The 27,005-nt window shown below is 45.1% G+C and overlaps 1 protein-coding gene across 1 annotated transcript in view; it reads right to left on the bottom strand.

Moving 5' to 3' along the window:
* The window catches only part of FBN2 (fibrillin 2), a 596,571-nt gene extending 582,142 nt beyond the window's left edge, over nucleotides 1-14,429 (bottom strand). The window contains exons 1-2 of the mRNA XM_029619106.1: nucleotides 13,760-14,429; nucleotides 8,067-8,149 (exon numbers count right to left, since the gene is read on the bottom strand). Of these exons, the coding sequence (XP_029474966.1) occupies nucleotides 8,067-8,149; nucleotides 13,760-13,935 (259 nt within the window). The 5' untranslated portion in view covers nucleotides 13,936-14,429. The remainder of the gene's footprint in view (nucleotides 1-8,066; nucleotides 8,150-13,759) is intronic.
* Nucleotides 14,430-27,005: the final 12,576 nt, after the last annotated feature.

Here is a 27,005-nt window from a genome sequence, read left to right as displayed (position 1 = left end):
CCAAAGAAAGGCAACCAAAATGGTGTGAGGTGTGCACACAAAGCCTTATGAGATGATACTGGAGGACTTAAATATGTAAAAGCTTGGAGAGAGGAGAGACTGGGAAGATATGATACAGACTTTCAAATACATGAAAGGAATTAATGATGCACAAAATAATCAAACCTTTTCTGATAGAAAGTTGTAAAATTAGGGGTGATGATGTGAAACTCCAAGGAGAAAGATTCAGGAACAATGTCAGGATATATTTCACAGAGAGAGTGGTGGATGCATGGAATGACCTCCCACAAAAAAGTGCTGAAGTCAAGAACAGTATAAAAGAATTCAAAAGGGTTTTGGACAAACAACATAGGATAACTAATGGCTAGAGAAAGGAAATAAAGAGATGAAGTAACCTATGTTACAGCTAAAGTTTCCATTACCGCATAGGAAGACCTGCACAGATCAGCAGTTACTAGCCTTAACAGAAGGCACATGGCAGAGATCTGCATGAATTGGCAGTTAATACTGGAAACAACTTCCTGCGCAGCCTGATGGACCATTTTAGTCTTTATCTTGTGTCATTAACTATATTGTGTGTTCAGAAGACTACAAGGAAAGCGAAAATGGACCTGGAATAACAGAGATACTCTGTAAGCATACTTTTGAAACGCACTGTAGTTTCCCCAAAGGAAGAAAACTCTTTACATTTTGATGTAAATGGTATTTCCCGTCGATAGCAGGGCTGAATTAACCATGCTGTCATGGGGATCTGTCAATCAGGCCCGGGAGGCGGAGCTTGTCAAAGCAAAGAACAGAGCTTTGCTCTCTGCGGCTGCGCGTGTGTTCCCGCGCAGGAAAGTAACGGAATCTCCTCAGTCTGTTTTTTCCGCGAGCGGGATCGCACGCGGAGCTGTTTTTCTCCTCAGTTTAAAACAGAAATAAAAAGTCAAAACCGGGGTTCAAACCCTGTCTCTGTGGAAAAGAATGTCGGTCACGGACGGACACGACCGATGTTATCAATGTCTTGGACCACGTCACCATACAGAGAATTGTGAGTTTTGCTCGAAAATGTCACCAAGAGCATTAAAACTCTCGGCTCCATCAGAAAGGAAACCTTTACCGTCTGCTCCTAAGTCCTCCACTCTAGGAGGTAAGAGGAAAGCAAAAAATCAAAGGCCAGTGGGTTCTTATAAATCCCCAGTGCCTATAGAGCCGCAACATACCTCATCGGAGGAGGAACCCTCGGCGCCGAAGACTTCTGCGCCTATGGCGCCATCTGCGCAGACTAACATACCGGCGCAGAGGACAGAGTCTGCGCGCACACAGCTTCCGGCGCGCATGGCGCAGAAGAAACCACCGCGCGGAAAGGTTACGCGCACGGCGCCGGAGAAACCTGTGCGTACGGCGCCGGAGAAACCTGCGCATACGGCGCCGAATTACAAGCAACTTGTGCGCACGGCGCCAAACACATCGGCGCTGAAAACCCATGTGCGCGCCACATCAAAAATATATGCGCATAAACCTACAAATGCGCATAAATATACTTCCGCGCACAGATATACAAGTGCGCATAAGTCGACTGTCACGCATACCCGCGCATAACTCTACATCTGCGCGTAAGCATATATCCGCGCATAAATCTAACTCAGCGCATAGTTCAAAACCTGCGCGTGAAAACCATGATTATTCAATCAGAAAATTAACAGCGAGCTTGAAGCGGAAACGATACCCTTCACACAGCTCTGCTCTAGACACTGAAACCACGGATACTGATACATCTTCTGATGACTATCACAAGTATTCAAGACACTCCCACCGTATTAAATTACCAAAGAGGAGTGCTACATGGGAGATAAGTCATTCGACTTCTAAACCATCTCGTAAAACCACTACCTGCTCAAAAGAGAAATAGTACAAATATTTTCCTCTAACACCTCTTCAGATTCGGAAGATTTAAGGAATACTTCAGTCAATAGATGATAAAAGATAAGGAAGTTCCTACAACTTCACCTCAAACAAGTATCAAACAACAACAAGACAGTCGTATGGTAATGCCCTCTCATACACGAGAAGCATTTTTTCAACTGTCTCAATCTTTAGAAGGGTTTTACGAGATGCTTCAATCATCATTCCAAATGACTAATATTGCTCATGACGATGCTACGAAACACAAAGCACAGTCTGCAGAACCGACATCTCCCATGTTAAACCAACCAGCCTCGCCAACTCATATCCTTGAGACATCTTTAGATTCTCTTTCAATACAAACATCCCCATCATCATCAGTGGGATGTCTCTCAGATCTGCAGGACAACATACAGGAGCCGTATTCCCCTCCTGAAGACCTAACATACCCAAAATTCCTAGAAAAAATGGGTACCATTCTACATCTAGAGGTCCAAAAAGAAACAGACCCTAGGACAGAAAAACTCGGTCTTCTAAAGATTTTTTTTTTTTATACTCAGGTGGAACCAACTTCTCTTCCACCACAAGATATCCTGCATTCAGTCTTACAAAATCCTGAAGGCCCCTTACACAATAGCAGCCGTTTCCAGGAAAACAAACATAAATTTCGTATGAAGAAAACGTCACTATACTCTCTACTACAACTGCCTCACGCATCAATTGTAGTAGAGTCGGCAATGCAAAGTTCAAGAAAACAAAGTTCCATACCACTTTCCCCACCGGGGAAAGACAACAAATATTTAAACGAGTTTGGCAGAAAAATTTACCATAACTCGATGTTAACTGCACGAATTATGCAACATCAGTTCTACATGGGGCAGTACCTCTATGAGTGCATGTAAGCTATGAAAGGTAATTATTCCTCAATGGCGGAACAGATACCTCAGTCTCTTCATGACATGGAGGAATGTGCTTGACACCTCTTGAGGTCAATCTACGAAGCACATGAAACATCATCCAGGGCATCTGCAACAGCCATTGCAGCCCGCAGACTAGCATGGTTACGTTCAAGTTCGATACGTGAAGACTTGCACGGGAAACTATCAAACCTCCCATGTACAGGAGATAACCTGTTCGGAGAGAAATTTCAGAACGCAGTAAATAAATTAAAGATGAAGCTCTAGCAGTACAATTGCTAGCATTGAATCCTATTTACTCGACTACACGTCGGTAGGTGGGATCTACTCGTAGACAACCATATGCCAGAAGATCCTATAGATCTTATCAATCTTTTTGTACGCAGTCATACCCTGCCTACCAGCGTCCTGCTCCACTAAACAATACCTCAAATCAAACAAGAGGTAAACCACGTAACCAGAGGCAGCAGGCACAACAGCTGACTACTGCAGCAAAAGCGACGTCATCTTTTTAGTTACTCAGCCACCGCCACCACATCAAGCTCCTCCAGGCAGAATTTGTGCTTGCCTGAAAGCTTGGGAAAGAATAACATCGGATCAATGGGTTCTGGAGATAGTATGTCAAGGCTACCAACTCCAATTTGTAAAAAACCCATATTGCCTCATCTTTCCACACTCAAGATTTACAATTCCCATCCACAACTGGAGGAGGAAATTGCTTTACTTCGCAAACAAGCAATTCGACAAATCCACCCACACTCCAAATTAGCAGCATTTTATTTCCCGTACTTCCTCATACCCAAGAAGTCGGGGGGCCTTCGCCCAATACTAGACCTAAGGGAGTTGAACAAATTTCTCATCGAGGAGAAATTCAAGATGGTATCGTTGAAGTCAATTCTTCCTCTCATTCAAACCAACGATTGGATGTGCTCCATCGATCTGAAGGATGCTTACACGCACATTCCAATCCATCCATCCTCGTGGCGTTACCTGTGCTTTCGCTACAGGCATCAACACTACCAGTACAAAGTTCTTCCCTTTGGACTATCTGCTGCACCCAGGGTATTCACCAAATGCATGACAGTGGTGGTGGCTCATCTCAGGAAACAAGGTATAACCATTTTTCCATATCTGGACGATTGGCTCATAAAGCCTCAACTCCAAACAGCTTACTGGATCACCTCCATCGGGTGATACACTGTTTGCAAGAACTAGGGTTAGTGATGAACTTTCAGAAATCACACCTACAACCAACACAACAGTTGCAGTTCATAGGCGCATGCCTGGATACTACGTACAACAGAGCATACCTCCCAATCGACAGAATATCACATTTTCATCAACTTCTACACACCTTGAAACATATTCAGAGACCATCGGCAAGACAAGTCTTGGTAATTTGGGGGCCACATGGCAGCGGCGAACTTCACGGTTCCCAACACCAGGTTACACATGAGACGCCTACAATGGGGTCTAAAGCGCCAATGGAAACAGCATTCACAACCATTGACGCAAAAGGTATCAATGACCGCAGAAATGAAAAAAGATATAACATGGTGGCTCCTGGACTCCACCCTTTCCAAAGGAGCGTTGTTCATCCCCCCATCCCACAATGCAGTCCTAACCACAGATGCGTCTCGCAAGGGATAGAATGCTCACCTCGAGATTTATGAAACCCAAGGGTTATGGACACCCTCAGAACAAAATCTACAAATAAATCTATTGGAACTCAGAGCGATTCGCAACGCATTGCGAGTCTTCCAAGACCACCTGAAGAGACGCAGGGTCATGATCTACACAGACAATCAGGTAGCAATGTTTTACATCAACAAACAAGGAAGGTCCGATTCATGGTCCCTCTGCAAAGAGACCCTGACAATCTTCGAACATGCTCACAAAAATTGCATACATCTACAAGCAACTTACCTACCAGGAGTTGCAAACACAAGAGCGGACAGACTAAGCCGCATTTTTCATCCCCACGAATGGACACTCAATACAGAAGTAGTCCAGGACATATTTCTACAATGGGGGACACCTTCCATAGATCTCTTTGCAACAGAGATCAATGCACAAGTTTCCAACTTTTGCTCGATACGACCAAGTCAATGCAGGATCGCCCAAGACGCCTTCCTCATTCCGTGGACGACAGGCCTTCTGTATGCTTTTCCTCCCATACCTCTCATAACAAGAACAATTCAGAAGTGTATAGCGGACATAATAAACTTTGATTTGATACATTGTAATAAATGTTTAAAATCTTAATAAACTATTAAATAAAAAAAAAAAAGAAGTGTATAGTGGACAAAGCTCAACTGATACTCATAACCCCGGCCTGGCCGAGGCAGCCATGGTACAGTTTCCTACTTCGACTATCCATCAAGGATCCAATTCTATTGTCGAATCGTCAAGATCTTCTCAGCCAAGATCAAGGAACACTACTACACCCGCTACATTCATCTCTACACTTCACAGTTTGGAGATTGAGAGGCTCCTTCTGACAGAACAAGGAGTTTCCACTTCAACACAATTCATTTTGTTACAGTCAAGGAAACTCTCAACCAGGAAAAATTATAACTATAAATGGAAACGCTACTCTGCCTGGTGCAATTCCAACGATGTATCACCATTGGACTGCTCACTGGAGTTGCTCATTGATTATCTTCATACACTATATGTCGCTGGTCTAGCAACATCATCCATCAGAGTTCACCTCAGCGCCATAGGCGCTTATCATAGACCAATCAATGACATTCTTATATCCAATCACCCATTACTGACTCGTTTCATAAAGGGTTTATCACACATTCGTCCTCCGGTATCCAAACCTCCAGTTCCATGGAACCTCAACAAAGTTCTGGAACAGCTCATGCTTTCCCCATTTGAACCCATGGACTCAGCACACATGAAATACCTCACTTGGAAGGTGGTATTCCTGGTTGCAGTAACATCAGTACGATGAGTTAGTGAGTTACAAGCTTTGGTCCATTATCCTCCATACTTGCAATTTCATCAACAAAAGGTAGTTCTACAAACTCACCCGTCCTTCCTACTGAAAGTAGTTACCCCATTCCATCTCAGACAATGGAATTACCAATATTTTTCCCTAAACCTCATTCGAATGATAGGGAAAAACTACTGCACACACTAGATTGTAAAAGAGCTTTAACACACTACAAAGAAAGAACGAACTCGAACTCCCGTGTTTCTCAACTCTTTGTCTCCCTTGACCCAAAGGCACCTGGACTACCAGTGGCTAAACGCACCATCTCCAGTTGGATAACGCAGTGCATCAAATTCTGCTATGACAAACAGAATTTACATTTACAGTCTACTCCTAAAGCTCACCAAGTCAGAGCAGTAGCAACATCCTTAGCACACCTGAAGAATGTGCAACCCATAGACATTGCAAGGCAGCTACATGGTCATCACTGCATACCTTCACATCTCATTACTGCCTTGACCAACAAGCAGCCTCGGATGCGAAGATAGGGCAAGCAATACTGCAATCTCTATCCTCCTGTCCACGGTGACTGCCACACTGTCAAAGATCACGTCCAACCATATATACCATAAATGACGTGATCGGGAGCTTTGGACTCCCATGACAGCATGGCTAATTCAGTCCTGCTATCGACGGGAAAAAGCAAGTTTGCTTACCGTAAACGATGTTTCCGTAGATAGCAGGATGAATTAGCCATGCTGACCCACCCTCCTCCCTGGCAGTCAACTACAATACAGCTTAATCACAGACTGAGGAGATTCCGTTACTTTCCTGCGCGGGAACACACGCGCAGCCGCAGAGAGCAAAGCTCTGTTCTCTGCTTTGACAAGCTCCGCCTCCCGGGCCTGATTGACAGATCCCCATGATAGCATGGCTAATTCATCCTGCTATCTACGGAAACATCGTTTACGGTAAGCAAACTTGCTTTTTTGAGGTGTTACTTTGACAGCCCTGCCAAGAGCTTCAGGAGTCTGTTTGCTTTATTTTTTTTCTGCCATAGTCCTATGGCTAAATATAATAGGATTGCTACTGCTTTGGAAATAGGTGTCCTGCTTGGCCTCAGAACAGAGGGGCAAGAGGGTCTATGTTTCAGGATCTTATCTGCTGTTTAATTATGATTAGCATATTGTATTTTGTTTTGATTGTCAATTCATTGTTTCAATTATTGACTTTTATTATTGATATTTTATTGCTTGCATTTTATTGTAGAACACCTTGGGTGCCTTGGTAGAAAAGGCATGAAAGAAAGTGAAGAATAGGCCTAGAATGTGTATTTTCACACCAGAAGAAAAAAACTTTACCTTTGCAAACTTGAATCAATAGCCAACCTGACAGAGCACGTGAAAAGTCATCATGCAAATAGGTGCAATTCTAGCTAGATGTACTAGTAAATCATTTGTCTTTCTCTTATTTCACAGTAATGCTTGCTTGAGTGTTTATAAAAGACTCTCATGTTTCCGGATAATTTACAGATTTTGTATAATTCATGTAGAAGGGAATCCTTGGAAGAATGTCAATCCAATTTGAATGAAAATATCAAATAACATGATAAACATTATTCAAAGATTATTTCAAAACCATTGGGTTCTTGAATATATTCAGTGGTTTCTTTAGGTTGGAAAATAAATTCTCAAAGCTGCAAACTGGAAATCAAACTCAGTAAATAAATTCTACAGTTTAAAACTTGAGCAATTTTATTGTCAAAAAGGTAAGAGGCAAAGGGATGGGGCCTGTCTGATTTGATGCCATGAATTATGGCATTTCCATGGCTCAAGCCAAGTACTGTCAGCTATGTTGCAGGAAACCTGTATTCAAGATTCGAGTCCTGGCTGTCAGGAACTATGGGGCTGGAGTGAACCATAGAGGTGATTCAGTTGGGCAACTGGAGAAGAGAGGATGACTGCACTGCAACGGTGACCCCTAAAGGTGCAAGAGCAGTACTGCAGGGTTTAGTCCTAAAGAACACTTCCTCTCCATCTTTTGACAAAGGAATTGTCCAAGTGACACAATAAAGTCAGGAAAAATATAGGGAAACAATATTAAAAGAGTATAATTGGTAAGGTCTGCTTGAAAATTAATCTTAATGATTCCTTTCTATGTTCCAAAACTATGGATTTGCTAACAGCATCAACAATTAAGCAAATACATTCATATTTGATTTTTCTTTGAGTATCCTCCTAAAATAAACTAAATCTGTTCAACTATAAAAAGTCAATTCCTCTTATTTATGAGTGAGCAAATTAAAGTCAGATACTTACGAACAATACACTGATTTCCACCAGGTAATGTTTTCCAACCAGGACAACAGTATGAGTGAAATCTAGAGCCGCACACATTTGGCCTGTTATAAACACACAAAAAAACAAACAAACATGTAAGCAGGCAATACTAAGGAAAGTCACAGTAACATTTTTTATATCAATAGAGGATAAATCAAGTGCCGTTAAGTGCAGCAAAATGTTCAGTTAGAAGATATCTACTAGGTCACCCTGACAAGCAAAAACATTTAAGCTTCAAAGCTTACACTCAACCTCCGTGAAACCAAAGCATCTTATTTGCTTTATACGGAGGTGGGAAGAAGCTGCGTGAACTCTTAACCCCTGAAATCACTACACTGAGATGCAGTACATGTTCTGCTTAAACTTTGTTTTTGCATGGAGAAACTTATACTGAAGAAGAAAAGAAGGTAAGGTGGCAATTTATCTCAATGAAAAAAAAAAGGAACACCCACCCACAACTCTTACTGTGCACAAACCCTGCCTCTCAGACAGCCCCTCACCCAAAGCCCCACCTCTACCTCCCAAGCATACATATAGCTCCTGCTTCTCATCCCCTTACAAACAAACCCCTTCCGCTTCTCATCCTTCCCTTCCCACCCAACACACCCTCCCTTCCTCCTGGAGAGCTGGTATGCCTTGGGAAACCACACCAGCCCTACTTCTGTCTCTCCTCTCTGACATCACTCCTTTCCTTCTGCAGGTGCAGACAAAAAACAGGAGCACCAGGTGACGGGGGCCTGGGCTAAGGAAAAAGCAATTGCACTGTGTGTACGGGGCAAAAGCTTGACGCTGCCGGGCATGGGGGATTTGAAGGAACAGCCAACAACAGTAACAGCAGTTTTGGAGGGAAGCAATGGAACCTAGTATGGGAAAGGGCAGAGAAAAGAAGTAGTGATAACAGTGAGGTGGAGAAAAAGTGAAAGCAATGTGGAGAAGGGAGGAAAGAGAGCATCTGCTGTGGGGGTAGAGGGCAGCAGCACGAGATATATGGGAATGAGAGACAGAAGAGACACTCAGTACAAGGCCGAGGCAAAGGGAGGGAGCACAATGAAGAAGAGAGAGCAGCAACCCCAAGGAAGATAGGAGGAAAGAAAAAGTAACCCTACGCTTGGCTGCTTCTCTTACCCCCCACATGCACACCTTTTTTTTAAAATCAGAATGCACCACAGGCCTGATTTTAAAAAGTATTTACACGCTTATAACTGGGTTCTACACATGCAAATGCACTTTACCCAAATAAGTGGGCTTTTGAAAATTGTATGCCATTAAATTGTCCATAGGATATTCACGTGTAAGTGCACTTTACATTTTAAAACTGCTATGAAAGTATGTTACATTTGCACGTGTTACTGCTTCTAAAACTACCTCTTACGGAGGGAAGGGGGAGCGCTGCTCCATGGTCCTGTGCTGTCTCCAGCAGGCGAGCGCCTGGAATTTTGGTTTAGCCATCAAAGCAAGCTCTTTTTTAAGCAAAGCCGCCCCCTAGAATATAAGTTCCAGAATGCAATAGCAGAACAAGTAGGTATCCCATGAGTTTTCAATTTTCTGGGACAATCCTTTGAAATAGAGAACTGTCCTGACAAAAAAAAAATGGTTTGACTTGCAATAAGGTGAGATTGTGGATAACTTCTACTGCATAGTCTTATGTTACTGAAACAGTTTTCTCCTATGTATGTTTACTAATATATATATATATATATATATATATATATATATATACACACACACACACACACACACACACAAACACACACACACACACATTCAGCTGCTGTGCAGCTCAATTACAGGCTGATACAGTACAGTGCGCTCCATCGGAGCGCACTGTTAACCCGCCATTGGACGCGCGTTTTCGACGCGCTAGCGTTACCCCTTATTCAGTAAGGGGCCGAAAACGCGCATCCAACCCCCCGAACCTAATAGCGCCCGCAACATGCAAATGCATGTTGATGGCCCTATTAGGTATTCCCGCACGATTCAGAAAACAAAATATGCAGCCAAGCCGCACATTTCGGGCACCGGGAAAGTGCACAGAAAAGCCATAAAAACTGCTTTTCTGTGCACCCTCCGACTTAATATCATGGCGATATTAAGTCGGAGGTCCCGAAAGTTTCCAAAAGAAAAAAAAAAAAAAATTTTGAAGTCGGCTGGTGGCTGTTGGGCCAAAAACCGGATGCTCAATTTTGCCAGCGTCCGGTTTCCAAGCCCGTGGCTGTCAGCAGGCTCGAGAACCGATGCCGGCAAAATTGAGCGTTGGCTGTCAAACCTGCTGACAGCCGCCGCTCCGGTCCAAAAGGAGGCGCTAGGGACGCGCTAGTGTCCCTAGTGACTCCTTTTGCCTGGTGAGTGGCCTTTTGCCTGGAGAGTGGCCTGTGCGCGCGCCAGGAGAGCAGGCATTTGCCCGCTCTCCTGCGGACTTTACTGTATCAGCCTGTTAGTCAGCCAGATAAACCTATCTGGCTGACTTAGCCTGTATATTCAGCAGTGCAAGCATGCTACTGAATCGACCCAGCTATCCTAAAGTTAGCCCGATAAGTTCATTGCGGCATGACCAGAGTTAGCTGGTTAGCTTATCCGGCTAACTCGGCTCTTCCCCAGAATGCCCTTGCCCCGCCCACTGTTTAGCCAAGTAAAAGTGTAGGCTGCTGATCCTGGGCACCAAATATCTGCCTATAGGAATATAACTGCATAACGTTGCAAAGATGATGAAAATGAAGCCTTATTTGCGTTGAGCCCACTGCATCGATTCACGTTTACTTTAGAAAGTTACCAAATGACAAATTCCCACTGTGTACACTATATATAAAAAAAAAAAAAAACCAGACCTCTCGCTGCAGCATGCAGTCAGCAGAATCATTTAAAATAGTTTCAAAACTAGACAGGGAAACCTGGTTTCTGGAATTTGTTGCCAGAGGATGTGGTTAGTGCAGTTAGTGTAGCTGGGTTTAAAAAAGGTTTGGATAGGTTCTTGGAGGAGAAGTCCATCGATTGCTATTGATTGGGTTGACTTGAGGAATAGCCACGGCTATTACTGGCATCAGTATCATGGGATCTACTTAATTTTTGGATACTTGTAGCCTGGATTGGCCACTGTTGGAAACAGGATGCTGAGCTTCATGGACCCTTGGTCTGACCCAGTATGGCATGTTCTTATGTTCTTATGAATCAAAATGCCACATGAGCAGAGACTGAGAAGTAAGGAAGGTGGGAGTTGTGGGTGTAGGTTGCAGGGAGCAGGAAGTAAGTATATACGGATGAGATTAGGAGTGAGTGCAGGGAAAAGCAAATGAATGAGTGATCGAGTAATTAAGCGAGGGAATGCATAAGTGAGTGGGTGCAGCTTTGGGGCTCGTGGTACTACTGCCCATGGAGTGGGCTTTTTCCTGCTACTCCCCTCCACTGGACTCTGCTGGATGCCCTGTCAGGCTCCTCCAGGGTCCACGCATCAGCCGCCTTCCACTTGTTATCTGGCCGCTCCCAGCATGGCACCGCATGCCGGCATAGAGCTGCACTGCCTCCCAGTGCTGTGGACCCATTCTTGCACCCGAGCCAGCAGCTGTGGTGGCAGCGGCAGCAGTGAGGCCTTCTGGATCATCTCCCGGCTGCCTTGCCTTGCTTGGCATTTCTTGGCATCCAAGGGCACCACGGGGAGATCAAAAACAGGTGGTCAGCTGCCACGGTCCACACTATATGTCCAGAGTTGCACTCAAAACATTAAAGGTTGAAGGTGATGTCCTCTGTTTTTCATAGAAACCAAGACCAACAAAAAAAAAAAAAAGCTTGGATTTGAAAGTAGAGCATGAAAAAAAAAAAAAAAAAAAAAGACTGCAAGGTGAAGGGAGCAAGTAAAGGACAACCCCACGGGATAAGGATGAAGCGGAGGGAGCCGGGGCTGGGCTTTTAAGGCGGCCTCCTGCCGCCTGTCAGTGGGGTCCCACCGCAGCTCCGACACGAGGGGCTGGCCGAGGAGGAGGGAGGTAGGACTGCAACAGCCTCATTCACTCATTTCACAAACCTCACTTACTGCAGCTTATTAGCAGAGAGTTGGGGGAGAGAGGGAATGGGGAAGTAAATGGCACGCTGGCGCCGAGGGAAGCTGTTTGGGGCAGAGTTCGTTTGGGGAGTCTCCTCTTCTTTGATTTGGAATCTGACCCGATTTTTTTCCTGGGACAGAACTCGACGCAGGGCCAGGTTCCAGTTTCTTTATTAGCTTGATTTGTTACCCACATTTTCGAATAAGAAATGTATACCCAAGGCAGGGTACAACATATTAGAATGGCAGCATGCAATCAGAGATCAGTAGCGGCTTAACAATGGAAAAAAGAAGCAGGTAAGGACTGAACGAGCAATAAATCAATGGTAATGCCTAAATACACGGCAAAAGAAGGCCGGGGCAAAGCGAGGGAGCACAAACCAGAAAAGAGAGCAGCAGCAGCAGCACCAAGGAAGGTAGGAGAAAAGTAAAGTAACCCTACCCTTGGCTGCTTCTCCTGCCTCTACATGCACTCTTTTTTTAAAATTCATTTTCATCAAAATGCACTATGGAGGGAAGGAGGAGCGCTGCTGCTCCATGGCCCTGTGCTGTCCCTAGCTGGCGAGCACCTGGAATTGTTGCTAAAGCCATCAAAGCAAGCTCTTTTTTAAGCAAAGACCTTCCCTAGAATATAAGTTGCAGAATGCAATAGCAGAACACGTAGGCATCCCATCTGACATTTTCGATTTTCTGGGACGGTCCTCCGAAATAGAAAACTGTCCTGACCACAGAAAATGGTTTGGTTTTTCCTAAGGTGAGAGCTTGAATATCTTCTGCAGCATAAATAGCCTGTAAGTTATTGTAACAGCTCTCTGCTACATTACGTTTACTAATAATATATATATATATATATATATATATATATATATATATATATATATATATATATATATATAAGGAAGTAGTTTTTAAAAGAAGTTACACATGTAAATGTAACACACTATCGTAGCAATATTAAAAAATAATTTAAGAATGTAAAAGTGAACTTAGATGTGAATATCCTATGGACAATTCCGTGGCATATATTGTACCAATTTTCAAAAGCCCGCTTACACAGATACAGTTTTGGAACATAGAAAGGAATCATTAAGATATAAACCCATTTTTAAGCATTCAAATGCTTTTGAAAATCAGGCTCTTAAGAGTGTAACTGTGCAATGCTGCAAAGATTTATTTATGTATTTATTTTGATTTTTATATATGATGTAAATGCAGCAGTAATTGCTATAGCTGATACTTTGCATCCAGCACTGTATTGAGTCCCACTTATTTTAAAACATTACCAAACGACAAATTCCCACAGCGCCCACTGTACAACAGAACAGAGAACACTTGCTATGGCATTGGCAGCAAGCAGTGCCATTTGAAAACCATTTCAAAACTTGAGCAGGAAGCCTGGCTCCTAGATCGAAAATGCCACGTGAGCGGCGACAGAAAAGTAAAGAGAAGGTGGGAGTTGGGGATGGAGGTGGCGGGGAGAGAGGAGTAAGAATATGATGTAGTGGGGATTAGGAGCGAGTGAAGGGATGCACAATTCCCCCGAAAGATTAAGTGAATGAATGAATGAATGAATGAATGAATGAGGGACTGAGTAAGAGAGCGAGTGCGTGCAGCTGGAGGGCTGGGTCCTCTCTCCTACCCGCGGAGCGCGTCCTGCTGCCCTCGTCTCCGGACTCGGCTGGCTGCCCCCTCGGGCTCCTGCAGGCCCCCGCGCCGGCCGCCTTCCGCCCGCTGCCCGGCCGCCACTCCCAGCGCCGCGCCGCACGCCAGCAGCAAGAGCCAGTGCTGCGCCGCCGCCCGGCGCTGTGCCCCCATCCTCGCCCCCCTCCCCCCCGGGCCAGCGAGGGGCTCGGGCTCCGGCTCCTTTACCCGGCTGCCTCACTCTTCGCTTGGCCCTTCCCGCGCGCGATCTTCACGCGGCGCCCGCCGGAAAGCGCATGGGGCGATCAGGGAAAGGCGCTGGGCTCGCTCGGTCCACGTTGCATCTCTCTCTCCCCAAAGCTGCGCTGGGAAGAACCTGAAAGGTGGAAGGCCGACGGCCTCTTGTCTCTTTCGCGGAAACCAAGAGGGGCGAGCAGCAAGACGTCCCGATCTGCAAGCGGAGCGCGAAACCAAACTCCCCCACCCCCTGCCACCCAAACCACGAGCGCCTTGCCAGGTGAGGGGGAGCGACTGGCGAAGCTGTGCACGGCCCGCGGGACGAGGATGAAGCGGAGGGAGCCGGGGGCTGGGCTTTTAAGGCGGCCGCCTGCCGCCTGTCAGTGGGGCCCCACCGCAGCTCCGACACGTGGGGCCGGCCGAGGAGGGGGTGGGAGGCAGGACACAGCCGCAGCCTCCATGCACTCCTCGCACAAACTTTGCTTATTCTCGTTTCCGCCTTATTAGGGGGGGGGGGGGTGCTGGGGAGAGAGAGAGGGAGTGGGGAGGTAGCTGGCACCCTGGCGCCGAGCTGAAAGGGGGGGCGCCGGAGCTGATGAAGTCGAGCGCCAGTGTTTGAGAAGAAGCTCCTCGGGGCAGCGTCTCTTTCTGGTGTCTCCTTTCGTTTGGAAACCGTACTGATTTTTTTTCTCCCTGGGTCAGAACCGGACGCGAGGCCAGGTTTACGTATTATTTGGATTTATAACTCGCCTTTTGGCATAAGAAACCCTACCCAAGGCGGGGTACAACATAGAATATGTCAGCAATCAATCAGAGAGCACTAGCAGCTTAACCACAGGGAAAGACCGAAGAAGAAATAATCAACATTAATGGCTAAACTTTAAATACGGAGCTTCTCAGCGAAATTGAAGGATGTGGTTAAGGCAGTTGGGGTAGCTGGGTTTAAAAAAAAAGATTTGGACAAGTTCTGGGAGGAGGAGTCAATATACAGTTATTAACCTGGCAGACTGCAGAAATAGCCCACTGCTCACCATTGCACGACAGCAGCGTGGGATCTATTTACTGTTTGGGATCCTGCCAGGTACTTGTGACCTGGATGGGCCACTGTTGGAAACAGGATGCTGGGCTTGATGGACCCTCGGTCTGAGCCAGTTTGGCAAGTTCTTATGTTCTTAAGGCAGAGGCAAAGGGAGGGGGCAGAAAGAAGAGAGAGCAGCAACACCAAAGAAAATAGGAGGAAAGAAAAAGTAATCCTACCGCTGACTGCTTCTCAGGCACTCTTTTTTTTTTTTTTTTTAATCTGAATGCACTGTGGAGGGGGAAGACGGAGCACTGCTCCATGACCCCAGGCTGTCCCTAGCAGGTGAGCACCTGGAGTTATTGCTTAGCTACCCAAGCAAGCTCTTTTTTAAGCAAAGATATCCTCTAGACCAGTGGTTCCCAACAGGCGTATTAGGACACACTGGTGTGTGTCGTGAAGTCCTGGGAGGTGTGTCACAGAGCCAGCAGAAGGCTGAACTTTCCTCATCAGTCTGGGCAGGGGTTGGCTGACTTCTCCTTTATTGGGTGTGACAGGAAGCTGATCTTGCTTCCTTCTCCTCTTCCTGGCCAGTGGGAGGTGGTTCCTTTCTCCTTCACCCAGATCAAAGCACGATACCACCAACTCCTGTTCATATGGGCCCAGCAGGACACCAACTTGATCTTTGCCTGGCCTGGCTGTGAGGCTGCTGATGCTCTCTTCACCCCATGGGGGCCTGGATGTGAAAGCGGGAGCATGAGGGAGAAAGTTGCATGCTCTGTAGATCCGTTGCTGCTGCTGCTGCCTCATCTTTCTCTCCTCATACTTCTTGCTCTCATCTGCTGCTGATAAAGAGGGAGTGAGAATCTGGTTAGGACAAGTCTTTTCTGCTGGCTGGGAGCCAAGAGGAGGGGGAAATGTACTGAGCAGGAAGGCATGGGAAGATAGGAAGTCAGGGGTGGGGGAAAGGAGGTTGGGGTTGCTGGGTAGGGAAAGGCGAGGGAGGGAGGAGTTGAGGCTGTTAGGCAGGGAAGAGAGATGGATGTGGAGAGATGGAGATGTGGGGCGGCTGGGTTGGAGGAGAGGGGAGTGGGGGATGCTGAACAGTATGGGGTAGGAAAGAGGTGGTCAGAGGTATTCTGGATAGGGAAGGGGAGAGGGAAGGGCAGAAAGGGAGCATGGGGAAGAGGATGTGGGGTGGGGGGTGTCGGGGATGTTGGACAGGGATATGAGCATGTGAAGGGATGATTGAGTAGTTGGGAGAAGTGAGGGGTGATGGGGGCATGGAGGGGAGTGACTGGGTAGAAGGGCCATACTATGTCAGTTTTGAGAATATGCATTTCTTCTCTCTTTGAATTTTGCTTAGCGAAGGAGGAAATATATTTTTGTTTCTAGTCTCCAGTTTTGCACTGCGTGCAGAAAGTGGTCTTGGAGTATCCATTCCAGGTTTTGTTTCCACATTTGTAATTTGTGGTCTTTTATTCTATATTAGGTGAAGGCAGGTCTGTCTGGGTTCTGTATGTCTGTGACTGAGAAGAGGTACTTTACTAGCATGAAGGGTTTTGTATCAGCCTTATTTGTTGTATTTTCTCAATATTATATTGCACTGGTGGTGAATTGCTGCATTTTCATGGGTAGGGCTATTGCTGTTTCATTTCTTGAATTAGTGCTGCTGAGATATGGCAGGTTTGATAGACATGTACAGAGTAGGGTTTGTTTGTATTATTTTACAGTGCGCCTGATGGTAGAGGGAGTTTGTGATGCTGTTACTAAGAACATAAGAAATTGCCATGCTGGGTCAGACCAAGAGTCCATCAAGCCCAGCATCCTATTTCCAACAGAGGCGAAACCAGGCCACAAGAACCTGTCAATTACCCAAACACCAAGAATATCCCACGCTACTGATGCAATTAATAGCAGTGGCTATTCCCTAAGTAAGCTTAATTAATAGCAGTTAATGGACTTCTCCTCCAAGAAAGTACCCAAACTTTTTTTGAACCCAGCTACACTAACTGCACTAACCACATCCTCTGGCAACAAATTCCAGAGCTTTATTGTGCATTGAGTGAAAAAGAACTTTCTCTGATTAGTCTTAAATGTGCTGCTTGCTAACTTCATGGATTGCCCCCTAGTCCTTCCATTATCCGAAAGTGTAAATAACAGATACACATCTACTCGTTCAAGACCTCTCATGATCTTAAATACCTCTATCATATCCCCCCTCAGCCGTCTCTTCTCCAAGCTGAACAGCCCTAACCTCTTTAGCCTTTCCTCATAGGGCAGCTGTTCCATCCCCTTTATCATTTTGGTTGCCCTTCTCTGTACCTTCTCCATCTCCATTTTTGAGATGCGGCGACCAGAATTGTACACAGTATTCAAGGTGCGGTCTCACCATGGAGCGATATAGAGGCATTATGACATTTTCCGTTCTATTAACCATTCCCTTCCTAATAATTCCTAACATTCTGTTTGCTTTTTTGACTGCTGCAGCACACTGAGCCGACGATTTTAAAGTATTATCCACTATGATGCCTAGATCTCTTTCTTGGGTTGTAGCACCTAATATGGAACCTAACATCGTGTAACTACAGCAAGGGTTATTTTTCCCTATATGCAAAACCTTGTACTTGTCCACAATAAATTTCATCTGCCATTTGGATGCCCAATCTTCCAGTCTTGCAAGGTCCTCCTGTAATGTATCACAGTCTGCTTGTGATTTAACTACTCTGAATAATTTTGTATCATCCGCAAATTTGATTCCCTGACACCAGAATCAGAATATCTTTTTTGTATGGTGAGTTGTGCATAGAAATGTTTTAGCTCTGCTCTGCATCCATTGTTAGGAAGTGGGGGACTTATATTAAGTCCCATGATGGTTATGTGTTCAGTGTGTCACGCATGTAGCATCATCTCTCAGGTGTGTCCTGATAGAAAAAGATTGAAAACCACTGCTCTAGACTCATATAAGTTGCAGAACGCAATACCAGAAGAAATAAGCATGCCATCTGAAGTTTTCAATTTTCTGGGCCAGTCCTTTGAAACAGAGATCTGTCTTAACAACAGAAAATGTTTTTGTTGGTTGTAAGATGAGAGCATAAATGTACTGTATTGCATAAATAGCCTGTAATGTACAGTAACTGTTCTCTCCTATGTACGTTTATTAATGTATATGAGTATAATTGTACAACACTGCAAAGATGAAAATTAAGTCGTTTTTGTTACAGGTGTTCCTTTGTGTTCAGCCCACTGTATCGATTCACATCTGTTTTAAAAAGTTACCAAACAACAAATTCCCACAGTGCCCACTATAAGAACATAAGAAAATGCCATACTGGGTCAGACCAAGGGTCCATCAAGCCCAGCATCCTGTTTCCAACAGTGGCCAATCCAGGCCATAAGAACCTGGCAAGTACCCAAAAACTAAGTCTATTCCATGTTACCATTGCTAATGGCAGTGGCTATTCTCTAAGTGAACTTAATAGCAGGTAATGGACTTCTCCTCCAAAAAAACGTATCCAATCCTTTTTTAAACATAGCTACACTAACTGCACTAACCACATCCTCTGGCAACAAATTCCAGAGTTTAATTGTGCGTTGAGTAAAAAAGAACTTTCTCCGATTAGTTTTACATGTGCCCCATGCTAACTTCATGGAGTGCCCCCTAGTCTTTCTATTATCCGAAAGAGTAAATAACTGATTCACATCTACCCATTCTAGACCTCTATAAAATATGGTGTCATTTAAAACAGTTCCCTCCGAGGCCACTCCAAAATCGGAGCGGCCTCGGAGGGAACTCTCTTTCGCCCTCCCCTCACCTTCCCCTCCCTTCCTCTACCTAACCCACCCCCCCGGCCCTATCTAAACCCCCCCCCCCCCTTACCTTTGTCCGTAGATTTACGCCTGCGAGAAGCAGACGTGAATCTACGCGCGCCAGCAGACTGCTGGCACGCCGTCCTCCGACCCGGGGGCGTGGTCCGGAGGCCTGGACCACGCCCCCGGGCCGGCGCCATGCCCCCGGTCCCGCCCCCGAAACGCAGCATCATCGGGTCCCGCCCCCCCCCCCCGACACATCCCCGGCATGCCCCCTTCCAAAAACCCCGGGACCTATGCACGTCCCGGGGCTCTGCGCGCGCCGGCGGCCTATGGAAAATAGGCGCGCCGGCGCAGAAGGCCCTGCTCACGTAAATCCGGGCGGATTTACACGAGCAAGGCTTTTAAAATCTGCCCATTTTTGTTTTCAGCAAAATGCACTATGGAGGGAAGGAGGAGCGCTGCTCCATGGCCCTGTGCTGTCCCTAGCATTGGATCACTTGGAATTGTTGCTAAAGCCATCAAAGCAAGATCTTTTTTAAGCAAAGATGTCCTCTAGAATAGAAGTTGAAGAATGAAATAGCAGGACAAGTAGGAAATTTCATCTGAAGTTTTCAATTTCATAGGGCAGTCCTTTGAAATAGAGAACTATCCTGAGGAAAAACTAAATGGTTTGGGTTGTTGTAAGGTGAGAGTGTGAATATCTTCTACTATATAAACAGAAACATAGGAACATGATGGCAGAAAAAGACCACATGGCCCATCTAGTCTGCCCATCCGTCCAATTTATGTAGCCCTTACAATTCCCATCACTCCCTCAGAGATCCCCTCCATTTATCCCATGCTTTCTTGAATTCAGATATTTATTTATTTATACATTTTTTTTATATACCGACCTTCCTCAAGGATATCAGGTCGGTTAACATTGCAAAAATACATCTCAATTAACATACAATAAAATATGGCATAAAACAAAAAATACATTGAGATAAAAAGTTAACCATAAAACAATAAAATTAATACCTTAAGACAATTCAACACATTATATTTCTCCAAAATGAATTCTATCATTGATTATTAAATCATTCAACAAAAGTCCCTCAACTCGTCGGGAAGATGGCTTCTTACCCTAACATTTTTTTAACCTAGCTTTCCTAGCCTCTGTAAAATTGATCACCTTAATAAAACTATAAAATTAACCACCTTAATGAAACTATAAAAGTAATCAATTGCTAGTCCCATTTGTTTCATTAAACGCCTGTTCAAATAGCCAGGTCTTTATCAGTTTTTTAAATCTCTGTATGCTCAATTCTGTTCTAATGTCGAGAGGGAATACATTCCAGATCTTCAGACCGGCCAGGGACAGGGTCCTTTCTCTGACTGAGCTCAAATGGGCCATTTTTGGTGAAGGTATTGTCAACAGGGCTTTCCCCAGGAATCTTAAGTTATGTGCTGGTGTATGGATGCGGAGGGAGGCATTTAGCCATTCGGTGTTGTTGCCATACACTGTTTTATGTATTAATAATAAACATTTATATTGGATTCTTGACTGAATGTAGATCTCTCAAAACAGGCGAAATGTGATCATATTTCTTCATGTTGGTCAATAAACGCGCTGCCGCGTTTTGCAATAGCTGCAAAGGCCGGATAGTCGAGTTTGGTACTCCCAGTAAAAGGGCGTTACAATAATCAAGTTTGGGTGAGATAAGTGCCTGCAAAACGGTGCGAAAATCCTTTGTATGTAAAAAAAAAAGGTCTCAATTTTCTTAATATTTGTAATTTATAAAAGCCATCTTTGTTTATGGCTTTTATTGACGATTTCATATTCAATTCTGCATCGAGAATAGGACCTAAGTCTCTTACTTCATATTTAATCCTATAAGACGGTAGGAGGGACTTTATTTCTAATTCTATCTTCTCTGTTACTTTGTTACTCATATATAATATTTCTGTTTTTGAGTTATTTAATGATAAAGACATGTGGGAAAGAAGTTGTTTTATGGATATAAAATACACTTCCCATAACTTCAATGTAGATTGAAGTGAATCATTTATGGGTAATAAAATTTGAACATCATCCGCAAATAAAAAATGTACCAATCCTAATCCTGCTAAAAATTTACACAGCGGGGCCATATATATGTTAAAAAGTGTAGGTGACAATGAGGAACCCTGGGGAACCCCTGTCTGAATATCAACTGTATCTGATTCTGTTGTGCCTGGTTTTACTTTGAATGATCTATTAGTTAGATATGATCGAATCCAAGCAAGGGTTGTATCTGTAAGGCCAATTTCCTGTAGTCTTATTAGCAAGGCTTCATGATTGATGGTATCAAACGCTGCTGATATATCCAACAAAATTAGCAAATACGATTTACTCTGATCAAAACCCCTTTGAATTGTGTCTGTCAAGGAAATTAATAAAGTCTCTGTATTATGAGATTTTCAAAATCCAAATTGTGATGCAAAGAGCAATTGTTATCTTCGAGATAATCCATGAGCTGACGATTTACAACTTTCTCTAATAATTTGGCCAAAAAAGGAAGTATGGAAATGGGACGATAATTGGCCATAACTTCCGGGTCGTGCTGGCTTTTTTTTAATATGGGCTTTACTACGGCACAATTCAGGGGATCCGGAAATTTGCCCTCTTCTAAGGATATATTCATAATCTTGGCCAACGGTTTGGCTATAATATCGGGAACTGTTTTCAGGGCCTTTCTTGGTATAGCATCCAATGGATGGTTGGCAGGATTGATCGTTTTTATAAGGTTACATACTTCTAAAGAGGATACTGTCTCGAAGGATGACCAAGAAACTGAGGGGGTTACAAGGTAAAGTTATGCTCTGATTGGGTTGAATTTTTAAATTGTTCAATATCATCTGAATTTTATTTGTGAAGAAGGAGGCATTTATGCCTCAACCACCTTCACTGAGAGGCCTTTCCATGCATCCACTTCCCTTTCTTTAAACGGCCTGTGAGTGACTGTAACAGCTTTCTCCTGCTTACATTTACTAATATATATATGAGTATAACTGTACAGTGCTGCAAAAATGGTGAAAGTGAAGCAGTATTTCCTACAGGTGATCCTTTCCGTTCAGCCCACTGTATTGATTCACGTTTACTTTAAAAGTGTACAAAAAGACAAATTCCCACAGTATCCACTCTATAATACAACAGAGACCTTTTGCTACGGCATGTGGTGTCATTTAAAATAGTTCCAAAACTAGACAAAGAAGCCTGGTTTCTAGAAACAAAATACTCTGTGAGCAGAGGCCGAGAAGGAAGGAAGGTGGGAGTTGCAGAGAGCTGGGAGAAGTGTATGCAAGTGAGATGAAGAGTGAGTGAAGGGATGTGTAATTCAATGAAGAAGTAGGTGAATGATGAGCAACTGAACAATTGAGCAAGGGAATGAATGAGTGAGTGTGTGCAGCTCTAGGGCTGGTGCTATTGCCTGGGGAGTCGGGCTCTTTCCTACTCGTGGAGTGCGTCCTGCTGCCCCCTCCTCCAGACTCGGATGGATACCCCCTCTCAGACTCCTCCAGGCTCCCGTGTTGGCTGTCTTCCATCTGCTTTCCAGCCGCTCCCAGCAAAGTGCCACATGCCAGCAGTAAGATGCAACTCTGCACCGTCGCCCAGCACCGTGCACCCTATCCTCTCTCTCAGACCGGCAGTGGTGGTGACTGCAGCAGCAACGGGCTTCTCTCCTGGCTGCCTCACCTTGCTTGGCACTTCTGCATGATATTTACACAGCACCCGCTAGCACCATGGAGAGATCAGAGACAGAGGCTCAGTTTGCTTGGTCCATGTTGTATCTTCCGAGCTGCACTCAAAACATTAAAGGTTGAAGGTAATGTCCTCTGTTTTCCCATGCAAACAAGAACGGCAAACAAAATGTCCCTATTGGCAAGTAGAGCATAATAAAGAAACACAAGTCCTTGCCAGGTAGGTGGACCAAGGAAAGCTGTGTGCAGCCTGCAGGAAGAGGACAGAGAGGAGAGCTGGGGGCTGTGCTTTTAAAGTAGCCACCTGCTGCCTGTCAGTGAGGCCCGCTGCAGCTCCAACTCATGGGGCTGTCTGAGGAGGAAGAGGACGGGTGGGAAGCAGGACTGCAACAGCTTCATTCTCTCATTTCACAAACCTTTACTTACTGCAGCTTCTTGTTTCCTCCTTATCAGTAGAGTACTGGGGAAAGGGAGAGGGGAAGTAAATGGCACACTGGCGTCGATATGAAGGGGGGGCTGGAGCTGATGAAGTCAAACAAAGTGTTTGAGGGAAGCTGTTTGGGGCAGAATATTTTCTTGTGTCTCATCTCCTTTCATATGGAAACTGACCTGATTTTTCCTTTGGTCAGAACTCGATGCAAGGCCGGGTTAATATGTATTTATTATTTGGATTTGTTAGCCACAATTTTGAATAAGAAATTCACCCAAGGCAGAGTGCAACACGTTAGAAAGGCAGCATGCAATCAGAGATCAGTAGTGGCTTAACAATAGAAAAAGGAACAGGTAAGGACTGGATGAGCAATAAATCAACAATAATGCCTAAACTTTAAATACACGACATCTCGGCAAAACAGTAGATTGTAGCAGCATGTTCAGACACACGAAATGCAGCAGGCAGTTTAGAGCAGTCAGTTTAACTCAATGTGTAGTGGGGGCTGGTTTCAGCTGCTTCCCAGAGTGGAGAAATGTATGGGGGTGCCATTAAAAGTCTGGCAGAAGGACCAGGCTTTCACCTGTTGCCTGAAGTAGAAGTAGTCATGCATTTGGCGGAGCTCTTCTGGGAGAGTGTTCCATGGGGCAGGTGCTGCTCCTTTTGATATTTTTTTGTTGCCAGAGTTGATATGGAGGCACCACTTAATTGTCTGTGTTGCCCCCTATGAGTCACTAGATAGCACTGTAGTTCCTTTCCTAGGGCAATGTAATTCCTGTCAATGTTTAACTTGGGGTTCAGAAGTTCAGGCCTATACCTTAAAATGAGAATGTTTGGGTTAACAGGTTATCAAAAGTTTATCTATGGAGGGATGGCTAGTGGGAGGAGATAGTACATAGCCCTTCCTCTAAGGGGTGTGAATCATGTGTTTTATAAACAAAAGGTTAAAAGTTTATCCTATTCCTTAAAATAGGGAATATTCCAGAGTGTGGTGAAAGGCCTGCCTGGGAGTTGTGTACTGTGTGTGGTGAGTGGCAAGTGTGCCCGATGGGAGAGTTTCAGATGTAGAAAAGGGTTAGGTGTATAAATGGAGTGTTGGTGCATGGGCTCAGGGCTGGTCATCTGAGGATGGAGTCAGAACAACAGGAGGCTCTGGAGGGGGCCATGCCACAGGGGTGAGAGGAGAAACATCAGTGCTTCATCCAGAAGTGCTCCACAGAGCTTACAAGGAGAGAAAGGAGAACAGTAGTGCTTTAACCAGAATAACTACCAAGAACCTACAATGTGGATTGCAAGATAAAGGGAGTAAAGGAGAAGTGCTATTTAAGGACCTACAGTGTGAGTTGGACTGACAGGAGAGACCAGTGGATTACAAGCAAGAGTAGAACAGTGCCTGGAATTCCCAACTACCCTGGGGTGGAACAGAAGTGCATGAAAGTGGATTCCAAGCTTTACTTACTAAGACAAAGTTTGGAATTTGGACGTTTGGATAGTGAGTTGAATCTGAACAGTGAGTACTGTGTACTGCAAGGGAAGAGGTTTATATGTCGACTTGCTCACAGGAACTGTATTAGGTGTGCTGGCTGGACCTGGAGGGGGGTTGCAGCTGGTTATTTCATCACAGGGCTGGGGACTGACACTATGCCCAAAGGACTGGGGGTGTACAGACTATGATGCCGCTCCTGAAGTGTATGTCTGGATGTGAATTACTTCTGAAGTGAATGTGAAGTGGTGTCTTCTGTAATAGAGGTCAACATATCACAAGGGACCCCACTGGTCCCACAAGTAAAAAAAAAAAGGAGAGTACAGAGTGAAAGATACTGCCCTGCAGTACAGTAAAACATTAAACAAAGAAATGGAGTCAGTTGGGCTCAGATGCCTAAGTGAAACAACGGAAAGGATAAAAGAGAAGTGTTGTGAATTGGGCTTCTGATCAAGAAGACCTGCAAATCTATTCAGAGTTTTAACTTTTATGTGTTGAATCTAACAATTCTTCATATTCTATCTATTGGATTACAATAAACAGTTTATTGGAGCACAATTAAGGTGTGAACATTGGATTTTCTGAATTGTGTTTGAAGTGTTTGCATCCAGTTTGGCCTTACAGGTGATCCTGTCCCCAGCCCATGCCCAGAGACTGAGTCTACCCCACCCTGGGATTGCCAGACAACCACACCCCAGGGCTGGGAAGGTGTCATCTTGGCACAGGGCTTACATAAAATGGCGCCCAACATGGGGTTTGAGGCTAGGGGTGGACACTTGTGCTCCAACTAGTTCAGCAAAAAAGAATGAAAACCACATCGATTTTGGCCAAGAAATGGCTAAAAAAATTCCCTTTTTCACTTGTACTATGTTTTCCAAAGATGGACGCTGTTCCTGCCAAAGGTCTGCAACAATGAGCACGAGAACAGTGAGAGCGCACACCCCAACTGAAGTTACTAATCAGGTGGCATTAAAGGACCAATGGTATCGCCACTTACAAGAGGAGCCGTGATCTACACACCCGCCTGCTCTAGCCACCATTCGGAGGGAGTGCTGGCAAAGGAGACGGGTGCACAGCAGCTACCTCAGTACCAAAATTCAATGATGAAACAACTACCTTACGGATTACAAATTGATGACATCAGGGGCCTACCATGGCCTACATATTAAAAGGGACCATATGGCTTACCATCGAGAATGGGGAACTTGCAGCGAGGAGAGAATGCCATGCCTGCCGCAGACTTCAGGAGCCATTCCCAGTTGCAGTGAAGTATGTCTTCTACAAAGTGGGACTCTACGGACAACAGTCCCATTCTTCCCAGGCAGCATGGGAGACATTGCCACCAGGAGGGCAGCACTGACTGAGGAATCCAGTGCAGCACCAGGAGATGACACAGTAGTGGGACTCCCAAGAACATCTACTTTCTCTGAAAGGAGCAGCAGGGTACAAACCACATCCATTTAGCTAACTGGGACCTGGATCAACAGCAGCAATTGAACCCAGGGCACCACCGTGAGTACTGGGGAACCAGAACCATTCCTCCAGAAAGCTGTGGAGTCACCCCAGTGGAAGTCAGAGAGGTCTTGGCTGAGGTGGGGATGCAAGAGGAGGCATTGGTGGGGACAGCACTATCACCTAGAGACACCAAGGCAGGCTGTGACGGAGACTGTGCAGAAGGGACCAACCATATCTTGTCTGACCAGGAAATAGAGCAGGCAGAAGCAACTACAGGGTTTGAGCAATTGGAGTTGATGCTTAGGGGAGGGTGGGGTTGAGGCCTAGCCATCCAACAGTTTCATGAAGAGGCCTTGGGAATATGTCCACCCTCTGGAGACAGGATAGTGCTGTCTGTAGACTTAAATTCCATCATGATGCACCGCTTGCAGTGAGACTGAAAAACTGACAGGGTTCAGATGGAACTGCTCAGTGTACTGCTGTGGATCAGATGGATACTATCTGAGAAGTTACAGCAGTCAGTGGAACAGCATGTCTGGAGCCTGCAATCTGCTTATGGAATTGACTGTATATCTGAAGTGTGGCCATGAGGACAAGCCTGGCTGTAGAGACATAGCCACAAGAGAGAATCTGCTGTGGGAGCCACTGGGGTGCTATTTCTTTATGAACCCCATGATTTAAACCCTCATTTTACTATTCTGTCTCCATTACGTGTTTTCTATGCACAACTTAAAGAGATAGCTTTTCTTCATCTTTACTCACAGAGGAGGACCCTTCTTGAACTTCAAACTTTATTAACAGGTAAAACAGGGGGGAGTTCCAAGATGGCCACCGCGTGAAGGTTGGTGAAATGCTCTCTCCCCGTATTCTTCAAAAAATTTCTTCTTTCTGAAAATGCCGCATTCTAAAAGAAAGGCCAAGCTCAGGGAAGCAGTGGCCTCAACATCGCCGATCTCTGAGGCAGGCCAAACGAGGATAGAGACCTTTTTCGCCGCCGATGCAGCAGGAAAATTGCCGGTGGAGGTGGCCGCTGCAAACGCCGACACAGGGTGGATGTCGGCCTTGCTGGCCGAGGAGATCACACT

Source organism: Rhinatrema bivittatum, chromosome 1 (genome assembly GCF_901001135.1).
Source record: "Rhinatrema bivittatum chromosome 1, aRhiBiv1.1, whole genome shotgun sequence".
Taxonomy (NCBI): Eukaryota; Metazoa; Chordata; class Amphibia; order Gymnophiona; family Rhinatrematidae; genus Rhinatrema; species Rhinatrema bivittatum.
The sequence above is the reverse complement of the archived record's forward strand: the minus strand, read 5'-3'. Positions and strand labels throughout refer to the sequence as shown.